Source organism: Scatophagus argus, chromosome 5 (assembly GCF_020382885.2).
Source record: "Scatophagus argus isolate fScaArg1 chromosome 5, fScaArg1.pri, whole genome shotgun sequence".
Classification (NCBI taxonomy): Eukaryota; Metazoa; Chordata; class Actinopteri; family Scatophagidae; genus Scatophagus; species Scatophagus argus.
This window is the reverse complement of record NC_058497.1, coordinates 26486311-26512690: the sequence shown is the minus strand read 5'-3', so window position 1 is coordinate 26512690 and position 26380 is coordinate 26486311. Positions and strand designations below refer to the sequence as shown.

The following is a 26380-nucleotide window of genomic DNA, read 5'->3' as shown; positions in this document are numbered from 1 at the left end:
ACGCAGTTGATAAGCACCCAGCAGTTTATGAAGCAATGGAAATGAGCTCCACCCGCGGCAGCTGCAACAATAAAGTGACGTTAATGCACGTTAATGCATCACCAACTCTTTTAATCCGCCGAAATGATTCACTTTGCTCCGAAATAAGCTGCGATGACAACTTTAATGTTTGGCATTTTGTTATTTACGGTGCGTTTGTACTTTCCCGGAGGTAAAACTCTGAATGCAGGACTTGACACAGTATTTGTACACTCCGCTAGTCAGTCACCGACGGTGGCCCACAGACCGTCTTCAGGAGGGAACACAGCAGCCTCCTGCAGGTCCTCTGACGTCTGTGCTGCAGTCGGTGCTGCGGGCTGCTCAGAAACACCCGCTGTGTGGTCGGGCTGGAACCGGGCAGGAGAGGAGGGGGAAGACCAGAACCACCCGAGACCCTCCTCCCCTCCCGCACTACGGACTTCTTCTTCTTCTCTGGTCACATTCTGTACGTGCGTGTGTTCCGTCTGTTGGCGTCTGTTGACGTCCACTTCAACGTGCAAAACAAAAGCAGATCAGCCAGAGGACAAGCAGCGGAGCTTCACGCGTCTGAACGGACACCCATCGATACGGACGATCAGGAACTGATCAGACGGCCTCAGCTGCACTCACACAAACTGTCGGCTCAGCCAGTTTAAAACAAAACATGGGATTCTCCAACCTCGTTACGTCCCAGCTGGTCACCAGCAAACCTTACACACGTGAAAAGAAAAGGAAACTGAAGCCAGAAGGGAAGAAGCAGAACAGGACGAGCTTTGTTTTATTCCACTTTGACTTGGATGAGCAAATTAACCCCCCCGAAATGAAACACATTCTGGCTGATGGAGATGATGATGATAGTTTTATTGCCATATACAGTGTAGGAAAAATGAACAAAAAGGGGGAAAACAAGTTAAAACAGCCGGTTTTATTCTGTGGTACAGTAGAGCAAATCAAACGGTTTCTCAGCCACACAAACGTCCTGAAAGCGAAGCAGAGCGAACCGGAAGCTTTAAACCTGATCACCTGATCCACACCTGAAAACATTCACCTGGACCAGTTCGCCGTCCACCTTCCGCTCAGCCTGCCAAGCTTCACGGCAACATGACAACTTGGACCATTCAAAACTTTTAACTCGGCTTCTCAAGTAACCAAAGAGCACAAAAAACCTTTAAATTTCTTCTTTTCTGTTGTGTTGGCGCCACCGTCTGGTCAGGGGGACGTGGCTGCTGACTGAAATGAATCAGGACTGCAATCAGAGACAGATGGAAGAAGGGAAGAGAACAGAAAGAGATGGAGAAAAAGGGGGGCAAAAGGAAGGGAAAAGATTAAACAAAACAGAAGAAAAACATTTCAGCTCTGTCTCTTCTTTTCTTTCCCCCTTTCACTCCTTCCCCTCATCAAATCTGCTCTGCTGCTGACAATAAACAAACTGCACGGACAGACTGAGTGAATCACAGGAGCCCGAGAAAAAGCAAAGAATAAAAGCTGAGGAGATCGAAAGGAGAAACGAGGAAAGACGAGAACAAAGAAACTGAAGTTATGGCTGAAGGGAAGACGAGAAGCTTCTCTGCTTTTCTTGGTGCGTTTCTTCACCTCTTTCACTCCATCACCTCCTTTCTGCTTTAAAGCCGTGAAAAGGCTGTCGGTGCCACCAGCTGTTAAGGCGGATATCAGATGTTTACATCACGTGACTTAAGGGAACAGGAGTGAAGAAACAGAGGAGGAACCTTCTGCTTTCTCTGCCGGCTGTGAAACCAGCTTGGAGTCTTCAACGCAGCAGGAAAACAGAAAAATGACCCGCAGAGAAAAGAGGAGAGAAGAAGAGGAGAGACGTCACTTTTTAGTTTTCAGGTGAATCCAGGTGAAGTTTTCAGTGTGGACCAGTCAGAGCGTCTCATTCTTAAACCTGACAGGACGGGACAGACCAGCCCCTCGCTGCTGCCTCCTACTGATTACACTGTGCTGCGTTCAGGGCGTGACGGACAAAGAAAAGCATCAGATTCTGTAGCTTATTTTTTGCAGGTTTTGGTTTCCGGGAGCAGAAACAAAACGAGAACTCCAGACCGGAGGAAAAAAGGAACAGATTCTGTAGATCCTTCATCAATTATTTGGTAAATATTGGAAATCTGATTATTGGTCATAATCAATTAATTTCCAGCAGTCAGTTTTCTGTCAGGAAACCGCTTCTCCCTTTTTTCTTCACAGGACCTGAATGCTGCATTACTGAAGTCAAGCGGAGGAAACTCCTGCAGACAGTGAACACAACACCTGATTTTCCCTGCTGCTCAGCCCTTCACTCTAACTGGTAAACTACAGAGGCGACACCCGAACAGGTCGGTGCTACCGGCAGTGCATCGAGGAACAGAAATCAGAACATCATCACTCCACAGCTTCAGTGTACTTTTACTCCTAAAAAAATAACCGTTCCCATTGGCTGAGTCTGAAGAAGGTGCCTGTGGGGGGCGGAGCTTTCGAAGTCTGTCTCCGCCCACCCAATGCAAAAAAGCCGATTAAAACAAACAAACACCAAGGAGGACAAATGACTCCTTTGTGTGACAAGTCAGCACAGCAACAAGTGACGGCAAACAAAGACAGAAAAAGTTTTGTCTTTGACCAATCAGGATGAGGGGGTGTGGCCACAGCTGAACAACTACCAATGACAAAAAAAATGACTTTACAGGTTTGACTCTGGGCTTCTTTCCACTGGAGAGTAAATGGCGGGCGACCTTTGACCCGGTGGCAAAGGAGAGGGGGCGGGGCTACAGGGACAGAGCAGGTATGATATCACAGTAAGCGAAGGTGGAGGTGTGGGGGGCGGGGCAGAGAAACCCAACGTTTTGGACATGCATTCACAAGCTGCTCGTCGTGTTTGTGTTTACACGTTTATTTTTCATCAGTGTCAGAGTGTGTTTCATCTTTATTCCGACTAAGAATAAATATTCTGCTCAAAATGAACTCAAACAGGAAGAAGAACAAGAAGACGAAGCAGCAGAAGAAGAAGAAGAAGAAGAAGTAGAAGTAGAAGAAGAAGAGGAGGGCGGTGTCCGCTCGCTCGCTGTCTGTCAGGAAGGAATGCTAACTGTGGCGTCTTAATTCATCCCACTGGTGTTTATTTTTTTGTTTTTCCTTGTTAAAGTTCTCTATCTGTTCACTCTCGTCCCCCCCACCCTCCCACCCTCCGTCCCTCCCTCCCACACCCTCCCCCCGGCCCTCACGGCCTTCAGTCTCTTAAGGTTTATCCTTGGGGAGCACCTCCTCTCGTGGCTTGGCTCCGCCGAAGATGGCAGAGTTCGGGTTGGCAACCTGGTTGAGTGGCTCGGAGACGGTCCGCGGCTTCAGCTGCAGCCGAGGCCGCTGTGCACGCTCCTCTGTGCAACGCAAACAAACAAAGCACAACCGTTACTATGCTGACAAACGTACAAACAAAAGTCTGATGAAACTCCGACGGACAGACAGGAAGTGGCATCACCTTCAGACGGTTCCCTGAAGTCTGTTGTTCCTCCGCGGGGGGGTCCGTCTCTGAAGCGACCTGCTCCTGAACCTCCCCCCCGTCTGTCACCGGGGCGACCGCCACCACCGCCTCGACTCCGCCCTCCCATGTAGTCATCATCTCTAAAACCTGCAGAGACAGACAGGTAAGTCAGCAGACCGACGCCTTCAGCTGTCTTGCAGCGCCAGGTAACCTGTCAGGTGAAGAATGAGCATGAGATGTTGACAGACATGACGAGGAAATGGGGGGGGGGGGCAGGGTGTGGTCCAGCAGATTCAGGAGGCGGAGCCAGGCTATGCGGGTCAAAGGTCAGCGGTTCACCGACAGCTCAGAAAAGCAAACCGTTTAAGGTTAACCCTGCGGTGTTTAGCGACGATGACTGGAGCTCAGCGTTAGCTCGGCTTGGCTCAGTGTAGCTGTGCACTTTCTATAAGATAAACGCCGTAGAAATCAAATGTGGGACAGAGCCTCTCTAAATGTTGCAGCAGCGCCACCATGTGGCTAGTTAAACAGCAGTCCAGTTGGAGGTCCAGATTTAGCGACATCTAGAGGTGAGGCTGCAGACTGCAACCACTGAACGGCCCTCATCTCCAACAGAGTACACATTTAAAAAGCAGTTTTTAGCTATATGTTATATTTTGATTGGACGCAGGCCCCGCCCATTTCCAACACACCTGTTTTCACCTGAACTGACATATTTCTGCTGCTGATGGTCTGTTCACGTTGCTTGTTTACCAAGCTCGAGTCGTGCCCTGAACGCGGCATCTCTTTTCAACCAAACCTGACAGACAAGCCCATAAGGAACCCGACAGCTCTCAGCTAACATGAACTTGTTAACGAACGGCCGAATCGTTTTTTGTTTTTTTAGTTCAGATCAAGACAAATCTCAAACCAGGTAACAGCAGTGCCACCATGCAGTCACGCAGATTACAGGATGGAAGGAGTGTATTCATGACGTTTTGGGAAATATTTGTGTTACAGCAGCAGAGTGTCTCACGACAGTAAATACACGTCATTCACCCTGAGCAAAGCTGCTGAAGGCGAGCACAATGGAGTTTGGTTCCGAGACAAGCTGAGACGTCGTTTCAGTGAAGGATCTCAGCTTCCCCAGGGAGACTCTGCTCGTCCCCCTCCTCCATCCAGGTCTTCCACTTCAGTCTGCCAGCCTGCTGTCTTCCAGCATGACAACATCCTCTCCCAGACTGCACAGGGGTCAGGAAGTCGTCCTCTTCCTTATGAAGGTGATCGCCATCTCCCTGGTCTTAATCACGTCGTGTGGCCACTGCAGAGTCGTCAGAAAACCTCTGCAGAGTCATGACTCAGCGTTGTCCTGACAACCTGCGATGTCCAACGTGAACAGGAAGAACAACAGCACAGTCAGCTGTGGAGCTTCACTACAACGCTGACACAACGTTGGACAAACTGTGGTCACGGTGTTCAAGAGACGGCGGACGTGTCCTTCCTGTCACTCGCTGCAGCTGCTCGATGGTAGGATCACTGCGATTTTGCCGTGGTGTAAAGTGCGACCAAGACCAGCACCCGTCCAACGCCTCCATCACAGGAGGAGTGCGGACAATTGGTAGACAGTCACCAAAGAGCAGCTCACCAGCTAACGCTTCAAAATCGCGAGTTACTGCACAGCAAGTCAGCATCAACGAGCGAATCGAGTGGCGGAGACGCGAGCTCGTAGACACACCGAAAACGTCTTCAGAAAGGCTAACTTTGTCATACTGTTGTGTTGCACTGCAGTGTTGTGTGGTAAACAAGTTTAGAGTTTCAATTTACACTTATCTTGTTATCCTATTTTTATACCTTTCACTTTTCTTTCTTGGTCGGGAATACTGCAAGTGCAATGTCTGTAAGAATAAGAATTTCCCTTTGGGGATAAATAAAGGAATTGTGATTCTGAGTAAGAGTTTAGTTTGTTTGCAGCCCAGCAGTGTTCTGATTGGTTGGCTGGGATCTGCTGCTGTCCAACCTGAGCTGCTGAACTCTCTGAGCGCACCTCCTCCTGGTTGGTCGTAGTCCTCGCGGTAGTCACGTCCTCCTCCTCCTCCTCCACCACCTCCTCTGGGGGCTCCTCGAGAACCTCCTCGTCCTGCAGAGGACAGGGGGAGTTTAACACGGAAAGGAGCCGGGGAAGGAGAGGGGGAGGACACAGGAGAACAAGGAGAGGAAAGGAGGAAGGAGAGGAAACAGGGGGGAGGGGAGGCAGCACCTCCTTCTGGAAGGAGCAGGAAGGACAGCACTGAAGAGGCGGAACGTGTTAGTCGTCCATCAGCCAATCAGAGAGGAGATGTTAGAAGAAGCACTGAAGTTCTGCAGGACGTGAAGTGTTATCGCTCTGTGTCGTTTAATATTTCTGCTATTAAGGTCAACCTGAGGAGACGAAAGTCTCACCTCCAGACCAGGTGACCTTACCTGTCTGTCTGTCTGTGTGGACCATTCAGAGGAAAAGGGGGGTGGCTGTGGAGGTGACAATGAGATGCTGAAAGGATGAAAGATGAAGAATCGTCCTCCTCCTCCTCCAAGTCAAAGGTCAAACAAAGTGTGTCAGCTCAGTTTTCGTATCGAGCTCAGTTTGAATATTTTTATTTTAGTCTGATGAGGACAAACAACTCTGTAAAATCATATAAACACAAATAAGAATTTGATTTCTCAGACTGTGTTCATCACCACAATCAAACATAACCAAACATTTCTAAAGGAAAATACGAATTCATACCAAATTTGGTTTCAAAAGCTCAATATAAAATAGAGACTGAGCAGGTTTAAGCTGAGACGTGGAGGAGAACTGATGGAAGAGGAAAAACAGAAGAGCAGTAACGCACACACACACACACAGAGACACACACGCACAGCTGTGAGGATCTACAGGCGCCTCCACACCGTACCTTTGCCGTCGTCTTTCCTGAAGCCGAAGCCTCCTCCTCCTCGCTCTTGCCTTCGTCCCTCTGCGATGTCCACCCTCAGTGACCTTTGATCTAACAACTGAAGGGGTCAGAGGTCACGTTAGACTTACAGCACACAGTGGATACAGAAGATGTGACGGGTTACTTTTATTCTTCAGTCTGAGTGAGAATGTCATGTGTGGACTCCCGTCCCCCTGAGGACATCCTGTCAGACCAGCGTGTGTCAGCTTGTGGTCTTCAACAGGGTCAGGCTCTTCTTTAAACTCAGAGTGTTTGGATGCCATCAGACTTTGCGGTTCGGCCCCATGAACCTGAAACCCACTCAGACTGAAGAATAAAAACGTCTCATGTGGATACTCACAGCTCCGTCGTACGTCAGAGCCTCTTTTAGAGATTCCAAATCTTCAAACTCAACATAACAAAAACCTGAGAGAGACACAGAAACAGGGGACACAGTGAGAGCGGGGTTAACCTCACAGACGGGACCTGGTTCCACCCACACCACGACGCCGACAGTCTGACACGAGCCTCAAAACTCAGCCCGAGTGCAGCTCGCTGACAGTCGGCTGCATCACGAGTCAGAAGCAACGTGCCTGCAGCCTCAGATGTCAAATGAAAGACTGCTGATGTAATTGTGAGTTCGGATGACAACACGAAGGCTTGTGGTTGTGATCATCACTACGTCATTTTCTACAGCAGGTTTATGACTATCAGGCAACACTTCACACTGTCTCCACAGATCTGTTGCCCCAGTGCATGCTGGGAGGCTCCCATCACACCTGTCTCATGTACCTGCAATCACATGATCAGCACCTAGTTTTGGCTCTCTACTCAGATGGCCTTTCAAAATAAGAGCTCAGTGTCAGTCAGAGTAAAAGCATCCAGAATCAACACAAGTCCTCAAAGAATTACTTTACTTTAAGAGCATGTGAGCCCAGATGAGTGAAGAGAACCCAGCTGACACTCCACTTGTATACTCTACTAAGAGATGAGAACCAAATGTTAATATGCTGACCTTTGAACTTGTCTGTCTCTTTGTCTCTGACCAATCGGACGCTGCGGATTTTGAGCTCTTTGAAGATGATGTCGATGTCTCCCTGCACCGTGTTGAACGGCAGGTTTCCCACGTACGCCGTGAACGGAGGCTCTGACGGCAGCTCCTTCTGCTTCCTGGGACCTCCGGATCCGCCGCCGCCTCCACGGGGCCTACAGGGTGGACAGACACAGAGCATGATGGGAGATGGAGTGCAGGCCTACGTCAGGTTGTTACCTTTGCTAAAAGTACTAATACCACACTGTAAATTGGCCTGCATTGGAAATCTTACTTAAGTCAAAGTATGTGAGAACAAACAGGAAAATGTACCTAAATTATTCAAAGTAAAAGTACATAATGCCCCTGTGACACTACACATTACACATCCTACAATTTTTATTGGGTTCAATGTTCATCTTCTAATTGTTCAACGTCAGTTATTTCCATGTATTATTGGTTATCAAATACATGAAAAGACTGGAGTTTATTGTCATGTTCATCTGAGTCACCTCGCTAAGAAACTACACAGCACACAGTTGAAGTTTCTCACACATCCTCTAACTCCTGCTTCCAGCATCGCTGACAGGCCTGCTCGCGCTTCACCTGCCGCCATCACGTCTACCCGATGGCTACTGAGCATGTGCTGCTCTCAGCGGAGACGAGAAGGAAGTGAGATGGCTCACTGCTCAGCTATTTTCATCATCCCCTTTGGTTTTTTCTGCATAACTCTTAATTATTTTATTCTTTTTAAAAATGAATTCAGTAATCATGGCGTCCATCTACAGAAAATGAATCATCAAGCTGGATTAACTGTAAATATTTCCCAACAGATAAATCAGCAGGCTGATGTACTGGATAATCGCTTCAACAAACTGACGGCATCCATAAGTTATCTGATTTTCTAAACTCCTGAAAAATCCACCATCTGTCATCTGATAATCTCATCAGTTTTGGTGAGTGGCAGATGAAAATGATTCTTTTAAATGTTGCTCTAATATTTACTCATATGATTGTGAAGAGCCACATCAGTTAATGAAGGACCACCTTCAGCAAGCTGACACGCTGAAGTGACGCACACATGAGCGCATCAGTAACGAGAATGTACAGCATGTCAGCCTGTCATGGGTCACTCTGGAGGTAGAGAAGCAGGACTAACTTGTATCTACATTACTTCAATGTATTTGTACTTGTACTTTTATTTGAGCCAAACATCTTTCTTCCAGCACAGTAGAAGTGCTGGTTCACCTGCGACAGGTAACCCTCTTCCTCTCAATCAGAGCAGAGTCGGCCATGTTTTGGTCCTTACAGCGAATGTTAAAGCTCTGACGGGAGGACTGTTTCTGCCCTCTGCTGGACTGGAAGACGACCAAATCAGATGCTGATGATGTTGATATTGATGATCGTCCATCAGCATGTCATGGTGAGAGATGTGTGTGAACGCCCTCAAAGCAGCAGTAACGTATGACTCATGTAGCCTTCATATTGCAAGTTAAATGATTCAAAGCAACCCAGATTTAAATAGTCATACTTGACTTGTTTTGTTTTTTTGAAAACCAATGTCGATCCATTGATTCAGTTGTTCTTCAAACAAAAACTGATTAATAGAAAAAACAATCAGCAAATTAATTGTTAGTTGCAGCCTTATTTAATTACATTTACATGCAATTTTACTTTTCTGTTAAAAATATCATTACATAATAGTTCTGTGTCAATCAGAAATGTAAAAAGTCCTCACACGTATGGACAGATAGAAGCTTCCACAGGAGGCTTGTGGAAGCCTCCATCCTAAGTCCACACCTTTCACATCTACATCACATCAGCCAAGAGACTCGGAAACATTTTTCATTCCGATGCCTGCGTTTTTCTTCTGAACTTCAACGCAAGAAACAAATCACAATTTTCTTTAACTTGTTTTCAGCCAAACAACATAACATGGAGGCTCTGAAGGACAAGACGGTTGGCCTGTTCAGCAGCACATCAGAAGTTTTAGGAGACAATCTACCAACGCTGTACTGATCAACAGCTAAATCAATTATTCAACAACAATTCATCTCAGTGCGTCCTCCTGAACACTAAGACAGTGAGAAAAACAGTCACAACTGGTTTCTGATGTTTGATCAGGCAGACCAATGATCAATCGATAAGGGTAGATGAACTGATCATGAGAATATAAGAAAACAATAAAAAAAACCTGGATATCAACTTGGGATCTTTTCACAACACTTCTGACTCTGTCAGAACAGAAATGAGCTGAATGAAGGGACGTTAAAGCTTTTATACATCCTGCAGGAGCTGCAGGCATCCTGAGGAAGCCATCCGTTTTTTCACTGACGGTTCCATTAATCACAAACACAATAAATAACAGACCAGGCAACAGCAGCTAACCTGATAACTACATTTACTGCAATGATCAGATCAATAACCAATAGTGCAGATCGATACCAGCCTCATGTTTGGTAGCTACGTGGATGAATCTGCAGCTGCGGACACATGATGCAGCCATGCGGGCAGCCTGCAGCTGCAGCTCCGCTACCACCACCGCCTGCCGCGGCCTCCGGTCCCACCTCTAAGCGCGCCTGCTTCATTAATACAAACACCAAGAAACACCAGTGACACGTTATTTTATGATAGAGCTCCGGGGCCATCCCCGCCACATGTGTCCGTTTGTTTCGCTAGCCTCCTGCTAACAGTTAGCCTGCTCGCTCCGGGACCGCGGTAATTCCCAGCCGCTCTACGTGGGCTTCGCTCTCTCCTGCCAGTCCGACTCAGCAAGCGCCGGGCAGGGCGAGCTCCGGGGCCTAACCGCCCCGCACAGAGGCTCGGCACTAACAGCAGCGGGAAACACAACGACGGTCCGGCCGGGATTTATGTTTGAGGCGTATGATGGAGATGCAGTGCGGAGTGCAGACTCACCCTCTGCCGCCGCCGAAGCTACCGTAGGCCCTGTCCCGCTCGTCGTAGCTGTCGTAGTCCGCCATTACTGCTGCTGTGTGTCGGAGGAGGAGGTCCTGCACGTCACACGCAGAGCGGGTTTAGCTGTCCGCAGAGCGCCTGACCGGGAAAACCGACAAAACTGTTCTCTTGCTCACTTGTTTTTAAGTTTTATAAATACGAAAATACATATCGATAAAATATGTAAATATAAATAATATATGACGATTAAACAACAATACAGAAAGCAAAAGAAACAACCAGCGTGGTCTGCTGATTTAAACAAATCTTAAAATGTACAAAATATGTTCTTTATATACTGAGCTAACTTTCTGTACTGTTCAGTACAGAAGGTGTTACATTACATTACTTTACATTACATTTAGCAGATTACAGAATGTTTTAGGTGTCACACAAAGAAATATTAGAAGGTGAAACAAATCAGATCTGGAGAAACAGAGCACATGAAGGATTTTCTGTTTCTGCAACTTGAACAGCTGACCCTCTAAAGTCAGTGGATGAAGATGAAGAAACAAACACAAACATTTGTTTCCTACAAGAAATTTATTTACATCACATATTGTTTACACATAAGATAGTTCAAGTATAAATGTATAAAAAGTATATAAATATGCCAGGTTTACTTGCTGAATCTCTCGTCCGTGTGATTTACAGTGTGGCTGATGGTTTTTTACACAGCATAGGTGTTATGATCCATTGACTCAGTAACAGAGGACAGGTGAGTTTGTAAATGACTGAAACAACAGTCTGAGAGCTTTGACAGAGGAGGATGGTGATGTTCAGCAAAATGCTCTCAAACTGATTCACAGACAGACCTGCACCTTTCTGGACACAAGAGTCAACAGCTAACTATGTAATCATGGTGGACATTCAAAGGTGCTTCTAATATTTTGTCTATCGAAATGTTATTTATTAGATTTGAATCTGATTAGACTTCTCTGACTAAGAATTAGTAACAGCTGAACGTGATGAAGGATCTATCTTTCAAAGCTCTTGTTTCTTTTAAGAGCAGATGTACAGACCCTGTCAGGATTGTGGTGAACTGATGGGGGTCTTCAGCTGTTTTGCAGATCTTCTACAGGCCTAGAAGAGGTCTGGTAGACCCTTTTAGATATCTAGCAGACCTCTTGTGGTCTGTAAGTCTAGCAATGGTCTTGTAGATCTACATCCTGCAGGTCTTACAAGGTCCTTGTAGGACCTGAACTGATCCAGCACAGCTCTTGTAGATCTTGTAATGGTGTCACAGTGGTCTCGTAGATCTGTCAGAGAGGTTGATCAGAAGGAAGAACTCAGTCTGGTTGATGTGGACACTGAGGTAATGCACTGAGTTCACTTGTGGTATATTTCAGCAGCTGCCCGATGAGTCAGGTTCCTCTGGGATCTCCGTCAGGTTTGGTGGAGGGGAATCACTCAGCAGTGGTGGTGAGGGTCTGGATCCGTGCTGTTGCAGGTTGGTGGACAGGACATCCACCTTTCCCAAAGACTGGAAACACAAAGCCCAACAGAGGAACAAACTAAACTATAACTGAGGCCATCTATGATGAAGCACACAAACAACTATAATTTAGTACAAACCAAACTAGAATAATGTAAACCAATAAACTACATATGAAAGTCTGTTCACTTTCATCAGTTTTGTTGCACCTGATTCTCAGCCAGCGCCTCTTTCGCCATGTAATGCTCCCTCTTTATCTTCATCTCCACCTCCTCAGGGATGTCAGGGACCATCATGTCGATGATACGGCCAATGAAGAAGACCACATGCTGAGAGGAAGAAGGATTAATTAACTGATGAACGCAATGCAGGTCAGCAGTATTTTTCTGTTTAGTTACATGTTTTTTGCTACATATTTCATACATCTTAGGCTAAAAATTCAGACTCTGAATGTTAATGTAATGCCGATGTAACTCATGAGGTTCTCACACTCTGGACGATCTCCTACAATAAAATTTGATGATTCTGTGAGACACTGACCTCAAACACAATCACAAAAGTGAGTCTTATGGCGAGGAGGTGAAAATACTCGGGAAGGTATTGACCATTTCCATCCCTGTAGGCCCGATACCTGCACACAACAGCGACAATATTAACAGTAACTGTAACAACCAGCATTTAGAAGTAACCTACCTGCAGGATGTGTGATGTTGCTGGCTGTAGTCGTGTGGTGATGTTGCCTACCTGCAGGATGTGTGATGTTGCTGGCTGTAGTCGTGTGGTGATGTTGCCTACCTGCAGGATGTGTGATGTTGCTGGCTGTAGTCGTGTGGTGATGTTGCCTACCTGCAGGATGTGTGATGTTGCTGGCTGTAGTCGTGTGGTGATGTTGCCAGAGTGAAGTTGATGAAACCACGCAGTGTGCTGTCTCTGGTGTAGCCGTAGTACAGACGAGGCAGGAAGGACGAGGTGAACGCTATGAGGAAAGCCTGAAAACACAGGTTTAAGAAACATCAGATTCAAAAAGTCAAACTGGTCCTCACAAATAGGCTCATACAGGAACACGCAGAGTCTTACATTGCTGAGGACCGCTATGTACGTGATGAACTGCATGATGGGGAACCAGATGCCGATGTCCTGAGCTCGCTCCACCACTGGGCGGCGATACTCAGTCACAAACTTCTGAGCGTCCAAACGAATCTCCACCCAGTTATTAACAAGAGCGAAGAGGGGAGCGAGAGGACATGCCGCCACGAAGATGGTGATGAAACCAAACTGAATCACTAAGGAGAACACGGAGGGTTTACAGTGAAGAGTCACCGACAGTTAACACTTCAGAGGATGCTTCACATCACAGTTCAGTCTCTCAGAACTCCAACATGTGACCCCACCTGCCGGCAGCCCAACAGGACAGGACTTACCCATCTCCAAGTATTCACTGAAGAGTCCCTCACAGACCAGCAGCTGGTAGTCCGCCTCCCAGGGAGAAACCTCTCCGTCCCTCTTCACGTCCCCCTGGGCCTCCTCACCTTCCTCCTCCTTCACCTCCTTCAGCTGAGGACTTATTTTCCTCTTCTTCCACCATGACTTCAACTTCCTGCCAAACAATGAGTCATCACTTTCGGTTTCAGCTGTGAATCGAAAAGGTCACCACACGACCTTCAGAAGTTAAAGATGAAGACTGTTTCCCATCTTGTTCTCATGATTTATTATCATGTCCTCACAAGACATTTTCTCTTATCTTGTTCTCACGCATGATTATCTCATTCACACAAGTTCTCATCTTGTTTATGTTTGTATTTACGGGCAGATGAACTCCTGGATGTTGTTGATCAGCTGTTTTCCCACCATGATGACCAGCAGCTCCTGAGCCAGTTCAATGAGACATCCACCTGCTCCACACTGGGACACACACACAAATACAAAATAAATAATGAATATAGTTTCACCCAGAAACAAGACATAAAATTACCACCCACAGACAAAACACCCTGTGTGGCGTCTGAGACCTTCAAACACCAGACGGGGCTGAAACACCATTGTCTTGTCCTCTGCATGCTTTTTGGCCAATTTTTTAACAGTTAAGATTCTCCTGAAAAGATAAGACAGTAAAGCAAGAAGTCATAACGTTCACTCAAGGTCCGTCTTATTCTCTTCTGTGAATAAAAGGTTAAAATTGTGAATGCAGCATTCACATTTTGTGTATATTGGAGCAGCTTCTCTTGGTCTGTAAACGTAGGAAGAACGTCATGACAAACAGACGCAGTGAGTGAGTGTGACATATTTCTTTTCACATTTATTTATAACCTGATGTCTCCAGTTGGAGCAGCTATGTAGAGTGAAACAGCTAAATTTGACTTTTAATTATCATCGTGTGACAGACTCACGTCTTCGCTGCGAACTCCAAACAGAGTGTTGTAGTTTCCGGGGTAACCAATGAACCTGAACACACACAAACAGACAAACAGACATATTAACGTTCATGCAGCTCTTCACTGAAGCTCTTTCACGTTTCCACAGAGTGACTCCGTGTTTCCTGTTTGCATCCTTCCATCAGGTACACACACTCTATATGTCTGAGGCTTCATTTTCATTTTGGCCTATAGGAGGCGCTGTGGCTCCTCATTTAATCTAAATGTTAATGTGTTACCTCATACTTAACCTGTTTCAGGTAACACAGCATAATGTATAAACCTGACAATTTACTGCCAATTATCTTGTCTGAAAAATGTAATTATCATCCAAAGCAGATCCTGGAGCTCCGTGGAGGTTCTTGAGAGGAGCACTGCTGTTGGACACGTCCTGTCTCCTGCATTTACATTTTTCACAGTCAATATCTCTTTATTGTGCTTCTGTGTATCAACAGACAACAGACTGAAGCACTAAAGCCTTGTACTTGTTTTACTTCCCAAAATATGAAAGATATATCAAAGAAACCCATGAACTTAGTGGAATAGGCAGAGGTCATTCCAGTCAGATCTACTCGTGACATAACGACGGAGCAGTGAGCAGCTTATTGATTGAACCATTCAGTGATTTTTTCCTGCCAGCTGTGCGTCCTGTGTGTTCAGGCTGTTTGTGTTTATGGTTATATAAACTTTAGTTTATACAGCAGAGTCAGCAAACGTGTCCACATTTTTGATTGGTCAGACGCTGCAAACACTCGTGGTGACATCAGGAAATCTTTGGCTGACTGTCTTCATGTGACCACTTAGAGCAACTGATAACCTGGATACTCTGAATTCGCTTCGTGGTCCGGGCCTCTGGTCTGATTGGTTGGAGCAACATGCTGAAGTCTGAGCTTGTTGTGACTGGCTGGAGCTGTGAGCCTCGTTCTGATTGGTTCGAGCGGTTCTCACCTGCCTTTGAAGAAGGCGATGTAAACTGGAGATGAGTAGAAGTTGACAAACTGGAAGATGAAAACTTTGAGGATGAACATGTCTTCATATTTAGTCTGAGTCCGATGCATCTCTGACAGAAACACGGAGAGAAAACGTGCAGTGAACACAGTACACACAGTAGTACTACACACAGTACATATAGAAGACATCCACACAGTTCACACATTTTCATCTGAGCAGAGCCTGATTTTATCCTCACAGAAAAGCTTCTTCACCTAAAACCAGCAGGATTGTAAACTTGGATCTTGTCAGGATAATTTAAGAGACATCAGCACCTCCACTCCCTCACCCATCCCCCAACGCGCACATCAACGCGCACATCAACACGCACATCAACGCACACATCAACGCGCACATCAACGCACACATCAACGCGCACATCAACGCGCACATCAACGTGCACATCAACGCACACATCAACGCACACATCAACGCGCACATCAACACGCACATCAACGTGCACATCAACGTGCACATCAACGTGCACATCAACGCACACATCAACGCACACATCAACGTGCACATCAACGTGCACATCAACGCACACATCAACGCACACATCAACGCGCACATCAACACGCACATCAACGCGCACATCAACACGCACATCAACACGCACATCAACACGCACATCAACGTGCACATCAACGCGCACATCAACGCACACATCAACGCGCACATCAACGTGCACATCAACACGCACATCAACGCACACATCAACGCACACCTCATTTCCATGGAGTATTTAAGCTTAACTTTTTCTCAACACTGCTGAAGTAAGCTTCTGCTGTCCTCTGCAGTCTTGTGATGTTTGTCTCTTTATATTTCACCTTCATCCTGTGGTTTGCATGTAATAAATAACAATCCTATAAAACCTTTGAAAATTAACACATTTTGTTATGTTTCCAGAATGGTTCAATGAGGTTTTTAATTTCTTACCTATTAAAATCAAGTTTCAACATTTCTGTCTGTTGGCACCTTTTCCCAGCATTGAGGTAATAAGCTTCGTTTGAGTAAATCAGAAAAATTAAAAACTCGCTTTTTTAGCAAATGTGATGGCAAAAATTATTTAATCATAATATATACAGTCAAACATTTTTCATTCACTTCATTAACTGTTATTGTTTATAAATCATTTTAAAAATTTCGTGAACTAGTATAACTCGACAAATCGGTGACTAAAGTCTAAATTTATCTAAAATGACAAAATTATTTTTTGTAAAAAGCATAAAACTGAGGTTGTGAGGAAGGAGGTGTGACTCACCCCAGCGGGTGAGGATGTGGGCCAGTGAGGTGTAAACCCTGGACAACATGAGGATGACCACCAGGTTCAGCACTGATCCTGAAATACTAGCTATCCGCGAAGCCTGAACACACACACACACACACACACACACACACACACAGAAAACATGTTTTAAATCCAGTACATATAAAAATGGTGACAGAGATGTGAGGTCAGAGAGCAGTGGAGTCCCTCAGGGCAGCGTCCTGGAACCTCTGAACTCTTATGAAAGCTTGTGCAGATGAAAGGAAGCGCGAGTCCTGTTGTACTCACAGAGAAACTGACGAAGCTGTTGCCAGACTTGTAGATGATGATACCGAGGATGGTGCGATACACAATGATGGCGATGAGGAACATCAGCACCACGACAATCTGCACACAGGACGTTCAGTTTACGTTGACGTTCTGCCACTAAACACAACCTGTGTGAGTACCTTGTTGCTCAAGGTCAGCAACACTGATTGGCCAGTTTTGGGACCAATCAGATAACACTTCAGGGATTAATTAGGTGTTGTTTCCTGACTCCTCCACCTGCTCCTGGTGAGGTTAATATGAAAGGTAGAATACAAAGGTAAAGCACATCTGTGCACTTTGAACTGAACTGCCTCCAGTCGTCCCGCGGTGGTTATGGTGGAAACTCACCATGATGACGATGACCATGCAGCCTGTCAGAGTTCTGTTGAGTCGTTTACTTTCAGGAAAGTAAGGTTCCTCTGCTCCGGTCACTGGGTTCCTCATGGTCATCGGCGCCATGGCCGTGAACTCTGGACGAGGTCGCTCCTGTGGCGGACAGAGCAACGACACTCATCAGCTCCAAAAGATAATGATATTTATTAGCACCAATTCTTAATTCTTCTTTTAGGTTGACTTCAGGTTTCTAACGTCAGGTCAGGGACTGAGGAGCAAAACCTCTTGGCTTATTTCCAGTAATGTTTGTTCATATGCAAAGTCCCTGAGAAACTAAATAAATAAAAATGATATTTAAAAAATAATTCCTATTCTGTTCGGTGTCAAGTCGAGTCAGTTTTAGCGACCAACACAACAAAAGTTTTCTTTTGTCGACAACAGTGGTCAAATCCCGAGACTGAAAATGTCAAAGTTACGTGACATCACGTGCTAACTTAAACCACAGATGACTCCAGCACCTCGATGTCCTGGAATTCAGAACAGTCCCAGCGGTGAGACAGAGCCGAACAGCTTCTCTTCCAGGACTCCAGGAAGGTGACGGCCCACAGAGACATGAAGACGCTGAAAAACACTGTCCCTCCGTTATCAAACAGGATCCCCGCCTACAGAGACAGACAGACAGTCAGTCAGTCAGACAGACAGGCGAACAGACAGACAGGCGAGCTCGGTGTGAGCTCAGACAGAACACAAAGAAAACAAACGTGTACCTTGTAGGTGACGCAGATGCTCGAGTAGTTCCAGTAGGAGCAGATGTTACACAGAGGACACATGATGAGGCTGTTTCCACTGTCACACACCTCCATCCTACACACACACACACACAAATACTGACTGTGAACATCAGATCCAAAATTTGGTCTAACCTGAAGACCCAGTTCTTGGCATTTTGGATTTGGTTCTAACTGAGAACCAGTTTCTGGTTCCAGTACTGTATTAAGATTATACAAGAGGAAAAAGAAGAAGGTTTAAGATGAAACTCTGAAGTGATGAACATCTGAAAGAAATATAAAGTCTGTGACCTCAAAGTGAGAGCCCCACAGAGTTTTTACTTACGCTGGAACATCAGTGACCATGAGCCAGAACCCAACAAAGAAGATCACAGTCCCAATGAGGGACGCCGGCAGCAGCCAGCCGGTGTAGACGCCTGCAGTGAGACAGAGTTACTGCTGAGACAGACCGTGGAGGGCTGGGAGCAGTTAGTTACCAGTGAGGCTGCTGAGGTTACCGAGCCACGCGAAGTACAGGGCTATCTTCTCTCCAAAGTACTCCCTGATGTGATCCAGAGGCTGGTAGCGTCTCCAGCAGGACCACTGGGCCCAGTATGTGTACAGGATTTGTCTCAGACCTAAAGACTGGGGGGGCACTGGTGTTGGCGGCAGCTTGAAATCTCCCTGCAAACACAGTGTGAAAGCAGAGTTTTGATTTCTAGTCTGCACGCCGGAGAGGTGGTGTACACGTCCCGGCTCTGATGGGACATGTACACCAGGTCTCAGGGGTTTGGGTTCGGGATCAGGAGCTCACCTCATGCAGCGGGTAGGCAGCAGTGAACACCTGCTCGCTCAGCAGTCGGTCGATTCCCACCTCCCCTCTCTTCATCAAACCATACGGAGTCCTGGCCAGTATCTCATACAGCTAGAGGGACAGGACACAGTCACTGCATGGACCATGATGTCACTTCCTGTCATCTGCTGGTCCACTAGCTTCTGTGACCCAGTACACTTTGTCACTGAAGTCTTCTTTCTTGATCTTTGTAAAGAAAGTGAAATCTGTTCCTTTGGTTTAGTGGGACTGAGCTAAAAGCTGGCAGTTTCCCCCTGAATTCAGCTTCTGTGCTAAGCTAGGCTAACCACTTTATAGAGCTATGTCATGAAAGTGATGATACATGTTGTCCTCTGATTCTCATCGGATCCCCTGAGGAAAGCCACAACGAAATGAGTTCACATTTCTATCTTTCCAAATCTTTCTGTTTATTTGTATTTAGTTCGAGCAAAAAAATCTGAAGAGAGATAATGTTGTGAGACGGACCAGCTAGCTGCTATGCTAATTACTTATTTGTACACTTTTATTTTTTGGATTCCATTTTCACAACTTGAAGCTTCCGTAAATTACACCTGTTAGTCTCGATAGAAGAGCATGGAAGAGTTTTTAAGATTCAAGATTCAAGAGTCTCTATTGTCATGCAAGCATAACGAAATTTTGTGCAGATTCTCGGCTTAAAAGCACACCTATAAATAGCAGACTACAGTCAATTGTTTTAATTGTTAGCTCACGCAAGAAGCTAAACTCAGATTCTCTAACGGTGTCTTTGTGTGTGTGTGTGTGTGTGTATCTCAAGGTTTATAGTTTGCTGTTTGTGAACGTGTGTGTGTATAGATTGTATTTGAAGAGGAGGCGTAGCTGCTTGCAGCATCCGCCTGCTGACTGAAACATCCTGTAACTGACGTCCTGTAACTGACGACTGGACCAATCAGAGGAGTCGGTGAAGACCCCACCCCACCCTTCAGTTTCTAGAAACTCGGCTCGGTCAAAACCAGGATGTCGTGTTGTGATTTCTGCAGCTCACGGCTCACTGAACACATCAGACTGACATTGAGTCCTCAGATCAGAACACACAATCAATATCTGACGAATATTGTTATTATTTATTTATTTATTTATTTGTGTTATTGTGTGATCAATGGAGCAGAGATTTTTGGCTCAGCGTATTAAAAAAACACAATCAGTTCTTATTTCTGTTTTGCTTTTATTTGGTGGATTTTTAAAATCACCGTGGGTGGAAAATTAAAGTCACTAATAAAAATACATAAATGAGACTTATTTTTCATGCTGTTCCCTCGTTTTCTTTTTTATTTAGCACTTTAAGATGGAAACACGCAAACACACAATCATTTTAAAACCTACAGAAATGAAACCATTTCAATCCGTTCTTTCCCTTTCACAGGCTGAATAACATCACTACATGCAGGCCTTTTTGGTATCGTGTTACATTGTTTTGGTTGACCTAATGTCCAACTTCACTCACGGCCTCAGGCCCCCAGGGGCCCCCAAAACCTCAGCTTTAGTGTCTGTCAGATTTTTTGTAGACTCAAATTTTGTACAGAAGTTGTAAGACTAAAGCGTCAGCAGAGGCGAGTCCTGCAGTATCACCTGATGACGTGGCCTTGTCATGCTCACAGTTTTGATTCACACTGCTATCACAGGGTGTGTTTTCTTCTAAAGTTGTGTTGGTTCAAACGACACTGAAACCAGACAAAGTAATTCCAGCACAGTTTTGTTTGTTTTCTGGGTGTCGGGGCTCATAAAGAAGCTGCTTGTTGGTCAGGTTGTGGTCACAGTAATTCAAAGGGACTTGGGGGGGGCAGGGTACATACAATGTGGAGAAGGTGGAGCTTATGGGTGGAGGTGGGAGGTCAAATGGGGGCCCCAAATACCTTCATCTGGACATGAGATTAGAAAGTCTGGACTCACCACCTGGTGTCTCTGAGTCGTCTTAAAGAAAGTCTCTTTGTTGTCGTTGCCCAGAAACCTGCAGACAGAGGACAGGTAAAACAGCTGCTCACAGCTGGACAGCAGACTGGACAGGACACTCACACGTCAAACATCCAGAGGCTGATTCACTGCTGTTGTCTCTCTTTCACTCCTCATCTGAATGAAAGTGAACACATGTACATAAATCTGAATTTTCCACAGAGGACTGAGGTGTTTCCGGTTTTCTAGACAGCCACAAAACCTTTGACAATTAAAATAAGAATTTGGTATTAAATGTTTCTCTGTTTAAATGTTTCATGTTTCTCTTCTTAATGGGAAAATGAAAGAGTCGGTACAAAAGTAAAGCAGAGCAGATCTGTTTGTGAGGTTGGTACCGCTGGAGCTTGTTGGTCCTGAACTGACAGGTGTAGTAGTCAGGTGGGGGGTTGGGGACGTCCTGAGACAGAGGGTTAGGGAGGGACAGCCGGCACAGGATGTGCTCAGACCAGTTAATGTTTGGAGCGTTGACCACCTGCAGGAAGGAGGACAGAGGACACACTGTGATGACGCACAGAGGACACATTGTGAGGACACACAGAGGGGTGACAATGAGAGGACACACGGTGGGCGGACACACTGAGCGGACACACAGTGGGGGGACACTGAGCGGACACACAGTGGGGACACATTGAGAGGACACGGTGGGGGGACACACTGAGCGGACACACAGTGGGGGGACACTGAGAGGACACACGGTGAGCGGACACTGAGAGGACACACTGTGAGGACACACAGTGAAGATACTGTGAGGACACACAGAGGACACACTGACAGGACACACTGTGAGCACACACAGTGAAGACACTGTGAGGACGCACTGTGATGTTGTACCTGCAGAGGGACTCTGAGACTGATCTCTTCGGCGTAGTAACAGAGGACGTTCCACGGAGCACTGAGGAGGACAAAGCAGATCCTCGTTTTCATCTGAAGGACCTCCTTCTGTAGAGGGACACACAGAAACTCTAAGTGAAACTCTTCATCCTTTACTGCTCACATCACTTACGGAGGCCCATGGGGGTCAGTTCTGGGTCCTTTTCTTTTCTCTTCATATGACCTCGAGTGGTACAACACAGCACATTTACTACAGTACGGCACAATACTGAGGTACTTCTACTTCTCTTGACTGTTTGTATGTTATGTTACTTCCTATCCTATGTACTTTGTCTTAAATGACTAATAATTTTCAATGTGACACTTGTAACATACTGCTATTTCTACGTTTGCTTAAGTAAACGAGAGCTTAATGTGAACTTTTACCACTGACTATGTACAGTGTGGTGGCTGGCTGCAGTACAGCTCATAAGCTCCTCCCCCTCCATGTTAGCAGATGGGACATGAGCCAAACTAGAAACTAAAGTACACGTCAAATAAAGTTTTCCCAAAGATGGTTTCTGTCATTTCAGGCAGGTCTTATTTGATGCTATCACAAGGGGCTGAAATGTCATGACCGTTAGCTGATTGCTGCTCCTGATTGGTTCAGACGGGTGTGTGGGCGGGAATTCAATTCTGTGCTCTGGCTCCAAATGACATCACCAGAACAAGGTGGCAGGGATATTTTGGCTTCACTTTTGTACAGTGGGATGAGGCGGAGACACGTCGGCCATCTTTATATGTCAGTGACCTTCACTGGTACTGCTCGTACATTTTGCGGATGACACTTGTGTAAGTTATTTTTACATACTTGAGGTCGCGCGACAGATGACCATGTAACAGAAGAGACTGAACAGTTTACATTCCTGGCTGAACAAACACACTCGTGTTTGTTTAGTGTTGTGATGTTTGACTTGTTGTTTTCAGGTGTGTTTGCTTTGCTCACCTGTTCCTGCAGCAGTCCTGAGTGCCTCAGCTTCTTCAGAAACTTCTCCCTCCACTTCCTGTGGGCAGGGTTAACACCTGTGCTCTCCCCCATCTGTGAATTCAGAGGCTCCTCCCACACTAACACAAAATCTGTCCAACAGGAGCACAGAATTCAAACCATCAGCTTCTGATGTGGTGTCATTGCTGCTCATGCTAACCCATCTGCTATTGCTGATGTCACAGGAAGTTGCTTTCGTTCTAGGTTATCACAGCCAAAGACATTTTCTGAAAGGCAATTTAGGTTCATCAGGCCCAACATGCAGCTCATCAGTCACCCGAGCTGATCTCCACCACATATCGTATCTGTCATTGCTCATCCTGTGCAAGCTCAGGGGGAGCCTATCCAACCTGACCGTGGGACAGGAACGGGCTACACCTGGACAGGTTGCCAGGGTTGACATCCAGAGACAAACAAACTGTCCACGCTCACATTCACACCAATTAACCAAATTAATTCACGTCTTTGGACTCACTGTGTGATTTGTTTCAATATGATGCGTTTGTCATGAATGTGTTCCTGCTGTCACACCTGTTCAGGTGTCTGAGGTCAGAGGTCTGCTGCCAGTTTGTTTACTGAGCCTCCTCCAGTCCTCTCAGCTAATATTGACTCAGCACAGCATTTGGTTTACTCACCAACACGAGTCGATCCGTCACTGAACACATTTCGGTCCCGGGGCTGAATAGACTGAACAGGTGCATTCTGGGAAATCATTCAACACAGAATTTGTCAGAATCAAGAGACTGTTTATTGAATAATGATGTGAATTTCGGGCCTATTTGAATCCTCTCACCTCACTGGATGAAGTTTTTCTATTGTTTTGTCTTGATCAACATGATTGTAATACATAACACCTGAAGGCTGAACATGAAACTAAACAAACTTTCCTGCAGGACTCGAAGACATTTCTGCACTAACTGAGTTTTTGATCCGTTTTCAACAGGTTGATATGCTGAACCTGTTAGCACACGGCTGTTTATTCCCACATGGAGCAGGTACAGGTCAACACCACCCACCATGTGGAGTCGTGTTTGTGTCACCTGATGAAGTTAAACCTTCTGTTAGCTCTGTGTTTGGTCTCCACCTCCTCCTGAGGGAAATATGTGCTTCAGCTGCTAACTGCTGCTCTCTGACTGAGCGTGTCTGCTGTCTGCTGGGCAGCAGCTCGTCTTCTGTGGCCTTCCTACAGCTTCTTCTCTGAAAACGACGCAGTGAGAGCGCTGAGGGCGAACCACAACAGACAAACACTGAGCTGGAGGTCAGTGCGGCGCTTCACAAAGCTGATAATTCAGATAACTGTCTTATTTTCATTAACATCACGAATGAGGAACTCACGGACAGGAGCTCACACACATACAAAGCTGGTGATACCAGGCTTCATGAATGAATGATGAATGATGTGGGTTATCTGCTTCAGCGCTGTGTTTTCATTGGCTGCAGTTTGTGTGTTAATTAGTGCAGATTTGACTCCTTCCTGCTGTTTCAAGTCTAACGAGACTGAAGACAAACACTGTGATGAGAGGAAGAACAGCACAAACTTCCCCTGCCCTCCATTGTTCTCTAATATCTCATCACCCAGTCAGTGTTAAATTCCGTGGAGCCGCCGAATCTTATTTCATCTCACGCACTTCCTGCTTCCACTACACAAAAACACACGCACTTTTGGGACCTTGGGGGATTTTGCAATCAAAGACGTATTGTTTGTAAAGGCTGACTCAACTACTTATAAAATTTAAATGTGTCTGTCACGGAGGCCACCAGTGAAGTTCGAAGGCAAATAAAGAATTCTGTGTGGAGAGGCATTAAAACTGAATTTAGCTCTTCACACTGACCAGTGAAATGGTGTCTAATTTCCTGTTAATTTCACTCTCTGTGGTCTGGTAGTAATTACAGAAAAGTTGGTTAAGTGCGAGTTCAGAGTTTAGTACGCAGCACTGAGTTTTGAGAGGAAACACATAGCAGACATAGTGGAACAACTAACTGAATAAGCTAACTGTGAAAAATCCAATATAGTGTAAAAATTTAGAAAAATAAATAATAATTTAGCTTTACAGAGGTCAGTGAGGACTTGACTCATCATGTGATTATTTCTAAGCTACTGACTGTGGCTAATTGCAGATATTGATAGTTATCTGAATGTGTTAGCAATGAGTTAGAATATGTTCTTGGTATTTTCAGGTGTTTTGTTGAATTTCCTGACGGGATTTAACATAAAGAACAGTGGCTCCAGGATGGTTCCCTGAGGAACTCCACGTGTGCCTCAGATCATTTCAATCAGTTTTTCCACATGTCCTGATGCTTTCCAGACAGCTGTTACCATGGTGATGCTGCCGTAGCTGTTCTCCTGCTTGGCCTCCATGGCGATGAGCGTGGCGATGTCCTCCCTGTGCTCCACTCGTCTCCTCATTCCGTCTCGCTTCTTCTGTCCTCCTCCTACAGCCAACAGACACAAGTACACACACTGTACTCTCAAACACGACTGCTTTCTGCAAACTGACTGGCAGAATGCGAAGTGGCAGGAATACGAAGCCGTGATTGGATGCTTTAAACGCTGAGTGTGGTGGTTTGTTCCCACCAAGCCGTCAGTGTGTTTGCTCACAGCACACATGCAGTCAGCCGTGAGACTGCAGTGAAAGTATCACTAGCACTTGTCAATAGTATAAGTTAAAGTTAGCAAAGTGAATATGCAGAGCAGCTCAGGTCTTGACGAACGCCAACTGGCAGAGCTCTAATTGGCTGCAGGGTTCTCACTGATCAGGTGACACCCTGATCAAACACCTGATCAAACCTGTTATTCTTTTATGTGTAAATGTTTCAAGGAAATGTTCTTTTATGTAAATATTCTTTACATTTTATCCCTTCAAGACTAATTTTTAAGAGAACATTACTGTCTGCTTGTTTTATCATTTCTGTGTCAGCATGAACACCTTTGTGAACACGTTTCTGTGTGAAACACTGACAAACTAAACATAAAACACACAAATACACAGTATATATAAATAAGTATACAGTATAAGAGTGTATCTGGCACTTTGTCTCTCAACTTGTCTGCATTAGTCTGCTGTTGTTGTCATTATCAGCCTGGTGTAACTGCTATCTTCACATTCAGTCTGGAACGAAATTAAAAGATAAAAGATCTTAAGTCACCTTTAAAAGATTTGAGATTTTGAATAAATCAGATTGAATATTCATATACGTCTGTTTAGAATAAGAAATAAGAGTGGCAGTGAAACACACACACACTTCAACAAATACGAAAAATCAAATTTCCACCAAATACGTAGTGATTTGCTCTGGTTTAAATGTTTTTTTTCATTCATTTCTCACAGATATTCCCCTGCACTTCCTGTACGTCAAATAAATTCAACTTTTCACCAGACTGTAAGTAACGAATATCTGCTGTTTCTTCACACCTACTTCTAATCAGTGCATTGATAATTATCATTAAAACCTAATGATTATTCAGAAATTACACCTGCAGAGACATGAAGTCATTTTCAGTTCAAACCTGTTTGTGTTTTAGACTTTGGAATATCATTAAATGAAAAGTGACTGACAATAACTGATCGATTGATCACCTCTGTGTGTGTCTCTAACAGTTAAAGCTCTCACACACACACACACACACACACACACACACACACACACACGTGTTGCAGACTCACCTGTGTGTGCAGTCGGTGAATCTCCAGCTCGCAGCGCAGCAGCAGTCTGAGTGTGTGCATGTTGCGGCTTTAAGCCCTTTAAGCCCCGCCCACTGCGTTAACCCCGCCCCCCCGCCTCA

At 45.5% G+C, this 26380-nt stretch overlaps 2 protein-coding genes across 6 annotated transcripts; both read right to left on the bottom strand.

The window, feature by feature from the left end:
* Positions 1-855: 855 nt before the first annotated feature.
* Positions 856-10525, bottom strand: eif4h (eukaryotic translation initiation factor 4h). Of its 3 annotated transcripts, XM_046390099.1 has the most exons (8): positions 10367-10525; positions 7436-7626; positions 6782-6846; positions 6403-6499; positions 5487-5606; positions 3488-3637; positions 3271-3386; positions 856-1264 (listed from the first exon to the last, which is right to left on the bottom strand). In XM_046390099.1, exons 1-8 carry the CDS (start codon positions 10429-10431, stop codon positions 1259-1261), a joined length of 810 nt encoding a protein of 269 aa, XP_046246055.1. In that variant the 5' UTR covers positions 10432-10525; the 3' UTR covers positions 856-1258. The 3 variants fall into 3 exon arrangements, with proteins under 3 accessions (XP_046246055.1, XP_046246057.1, XP_046246056.1); XM_046390101.1 differs by lacking the exon at positions 5487-5606; XM_046390100.1 differs by lacking the exon at positions 856-1264 and having other exon boundaries at positions 3247-3386; positions 5514-5606.
* A 409-nt stretch (positions 10526-10934) lies between these two features.
* On the bottom strand, positions 10935-26329 carry ano7 (anoctamin 7). 3 transcript variants are annotated; one of them, XM_046390068.1, is made up of 24 exons: positions 26262-26329; positions 24914-25029; positions 23232-23298; positions 22558-22688; positions 21573-21680; positions 21077-21213; positions 20682-20739; positions 18735-18845; positions 18439-18604; positions 18267-18357; positions 17921-18017; positions 17672-17815; positions 17169-17306; positions 16800-16898; positions 16506-16608; positions 15200-15311; positions 14228-14282; positions 13645-13742; positions 13262-13437; positions 12918-13123; positions 12687-12829; positions 12381-12471; positions 12050-12169; positions 10935-11888 (listed from the first exon to the last, which is right to left on the bottom strand). In XM_046390068.1, the coding sequence occupies exons 2-24, from the start codon at positions 25001-25003 to the stop codon at positions 11751-11753; spliced, it is 2679 nt and encodes an 892-aa protein (XP_046246024.1). In that variant the 5' UTR covers positions 25004-25029; positions 26262-26329; the 3' UTR covers positions 10935-11750. The 3 variants fall into 3 exon arrangements, with proteins under 3 accessions (XP_046246024.1, XP_046246025.1, XP_046246027.1); XM_046390069.1 differs by lacking the exons at positions 24914-25029; positions 26262-26329 and adding an exon at positions 23390-23766; XM_046390071.1 differs by lacking the exons at positions 23232-23298; positions 24914-25029; positions 26262-26329 and adding an exon at positions 23128-23193.
* Between the last annotated feature and the right edge of the window lie 51 nt (positions 26330-26380).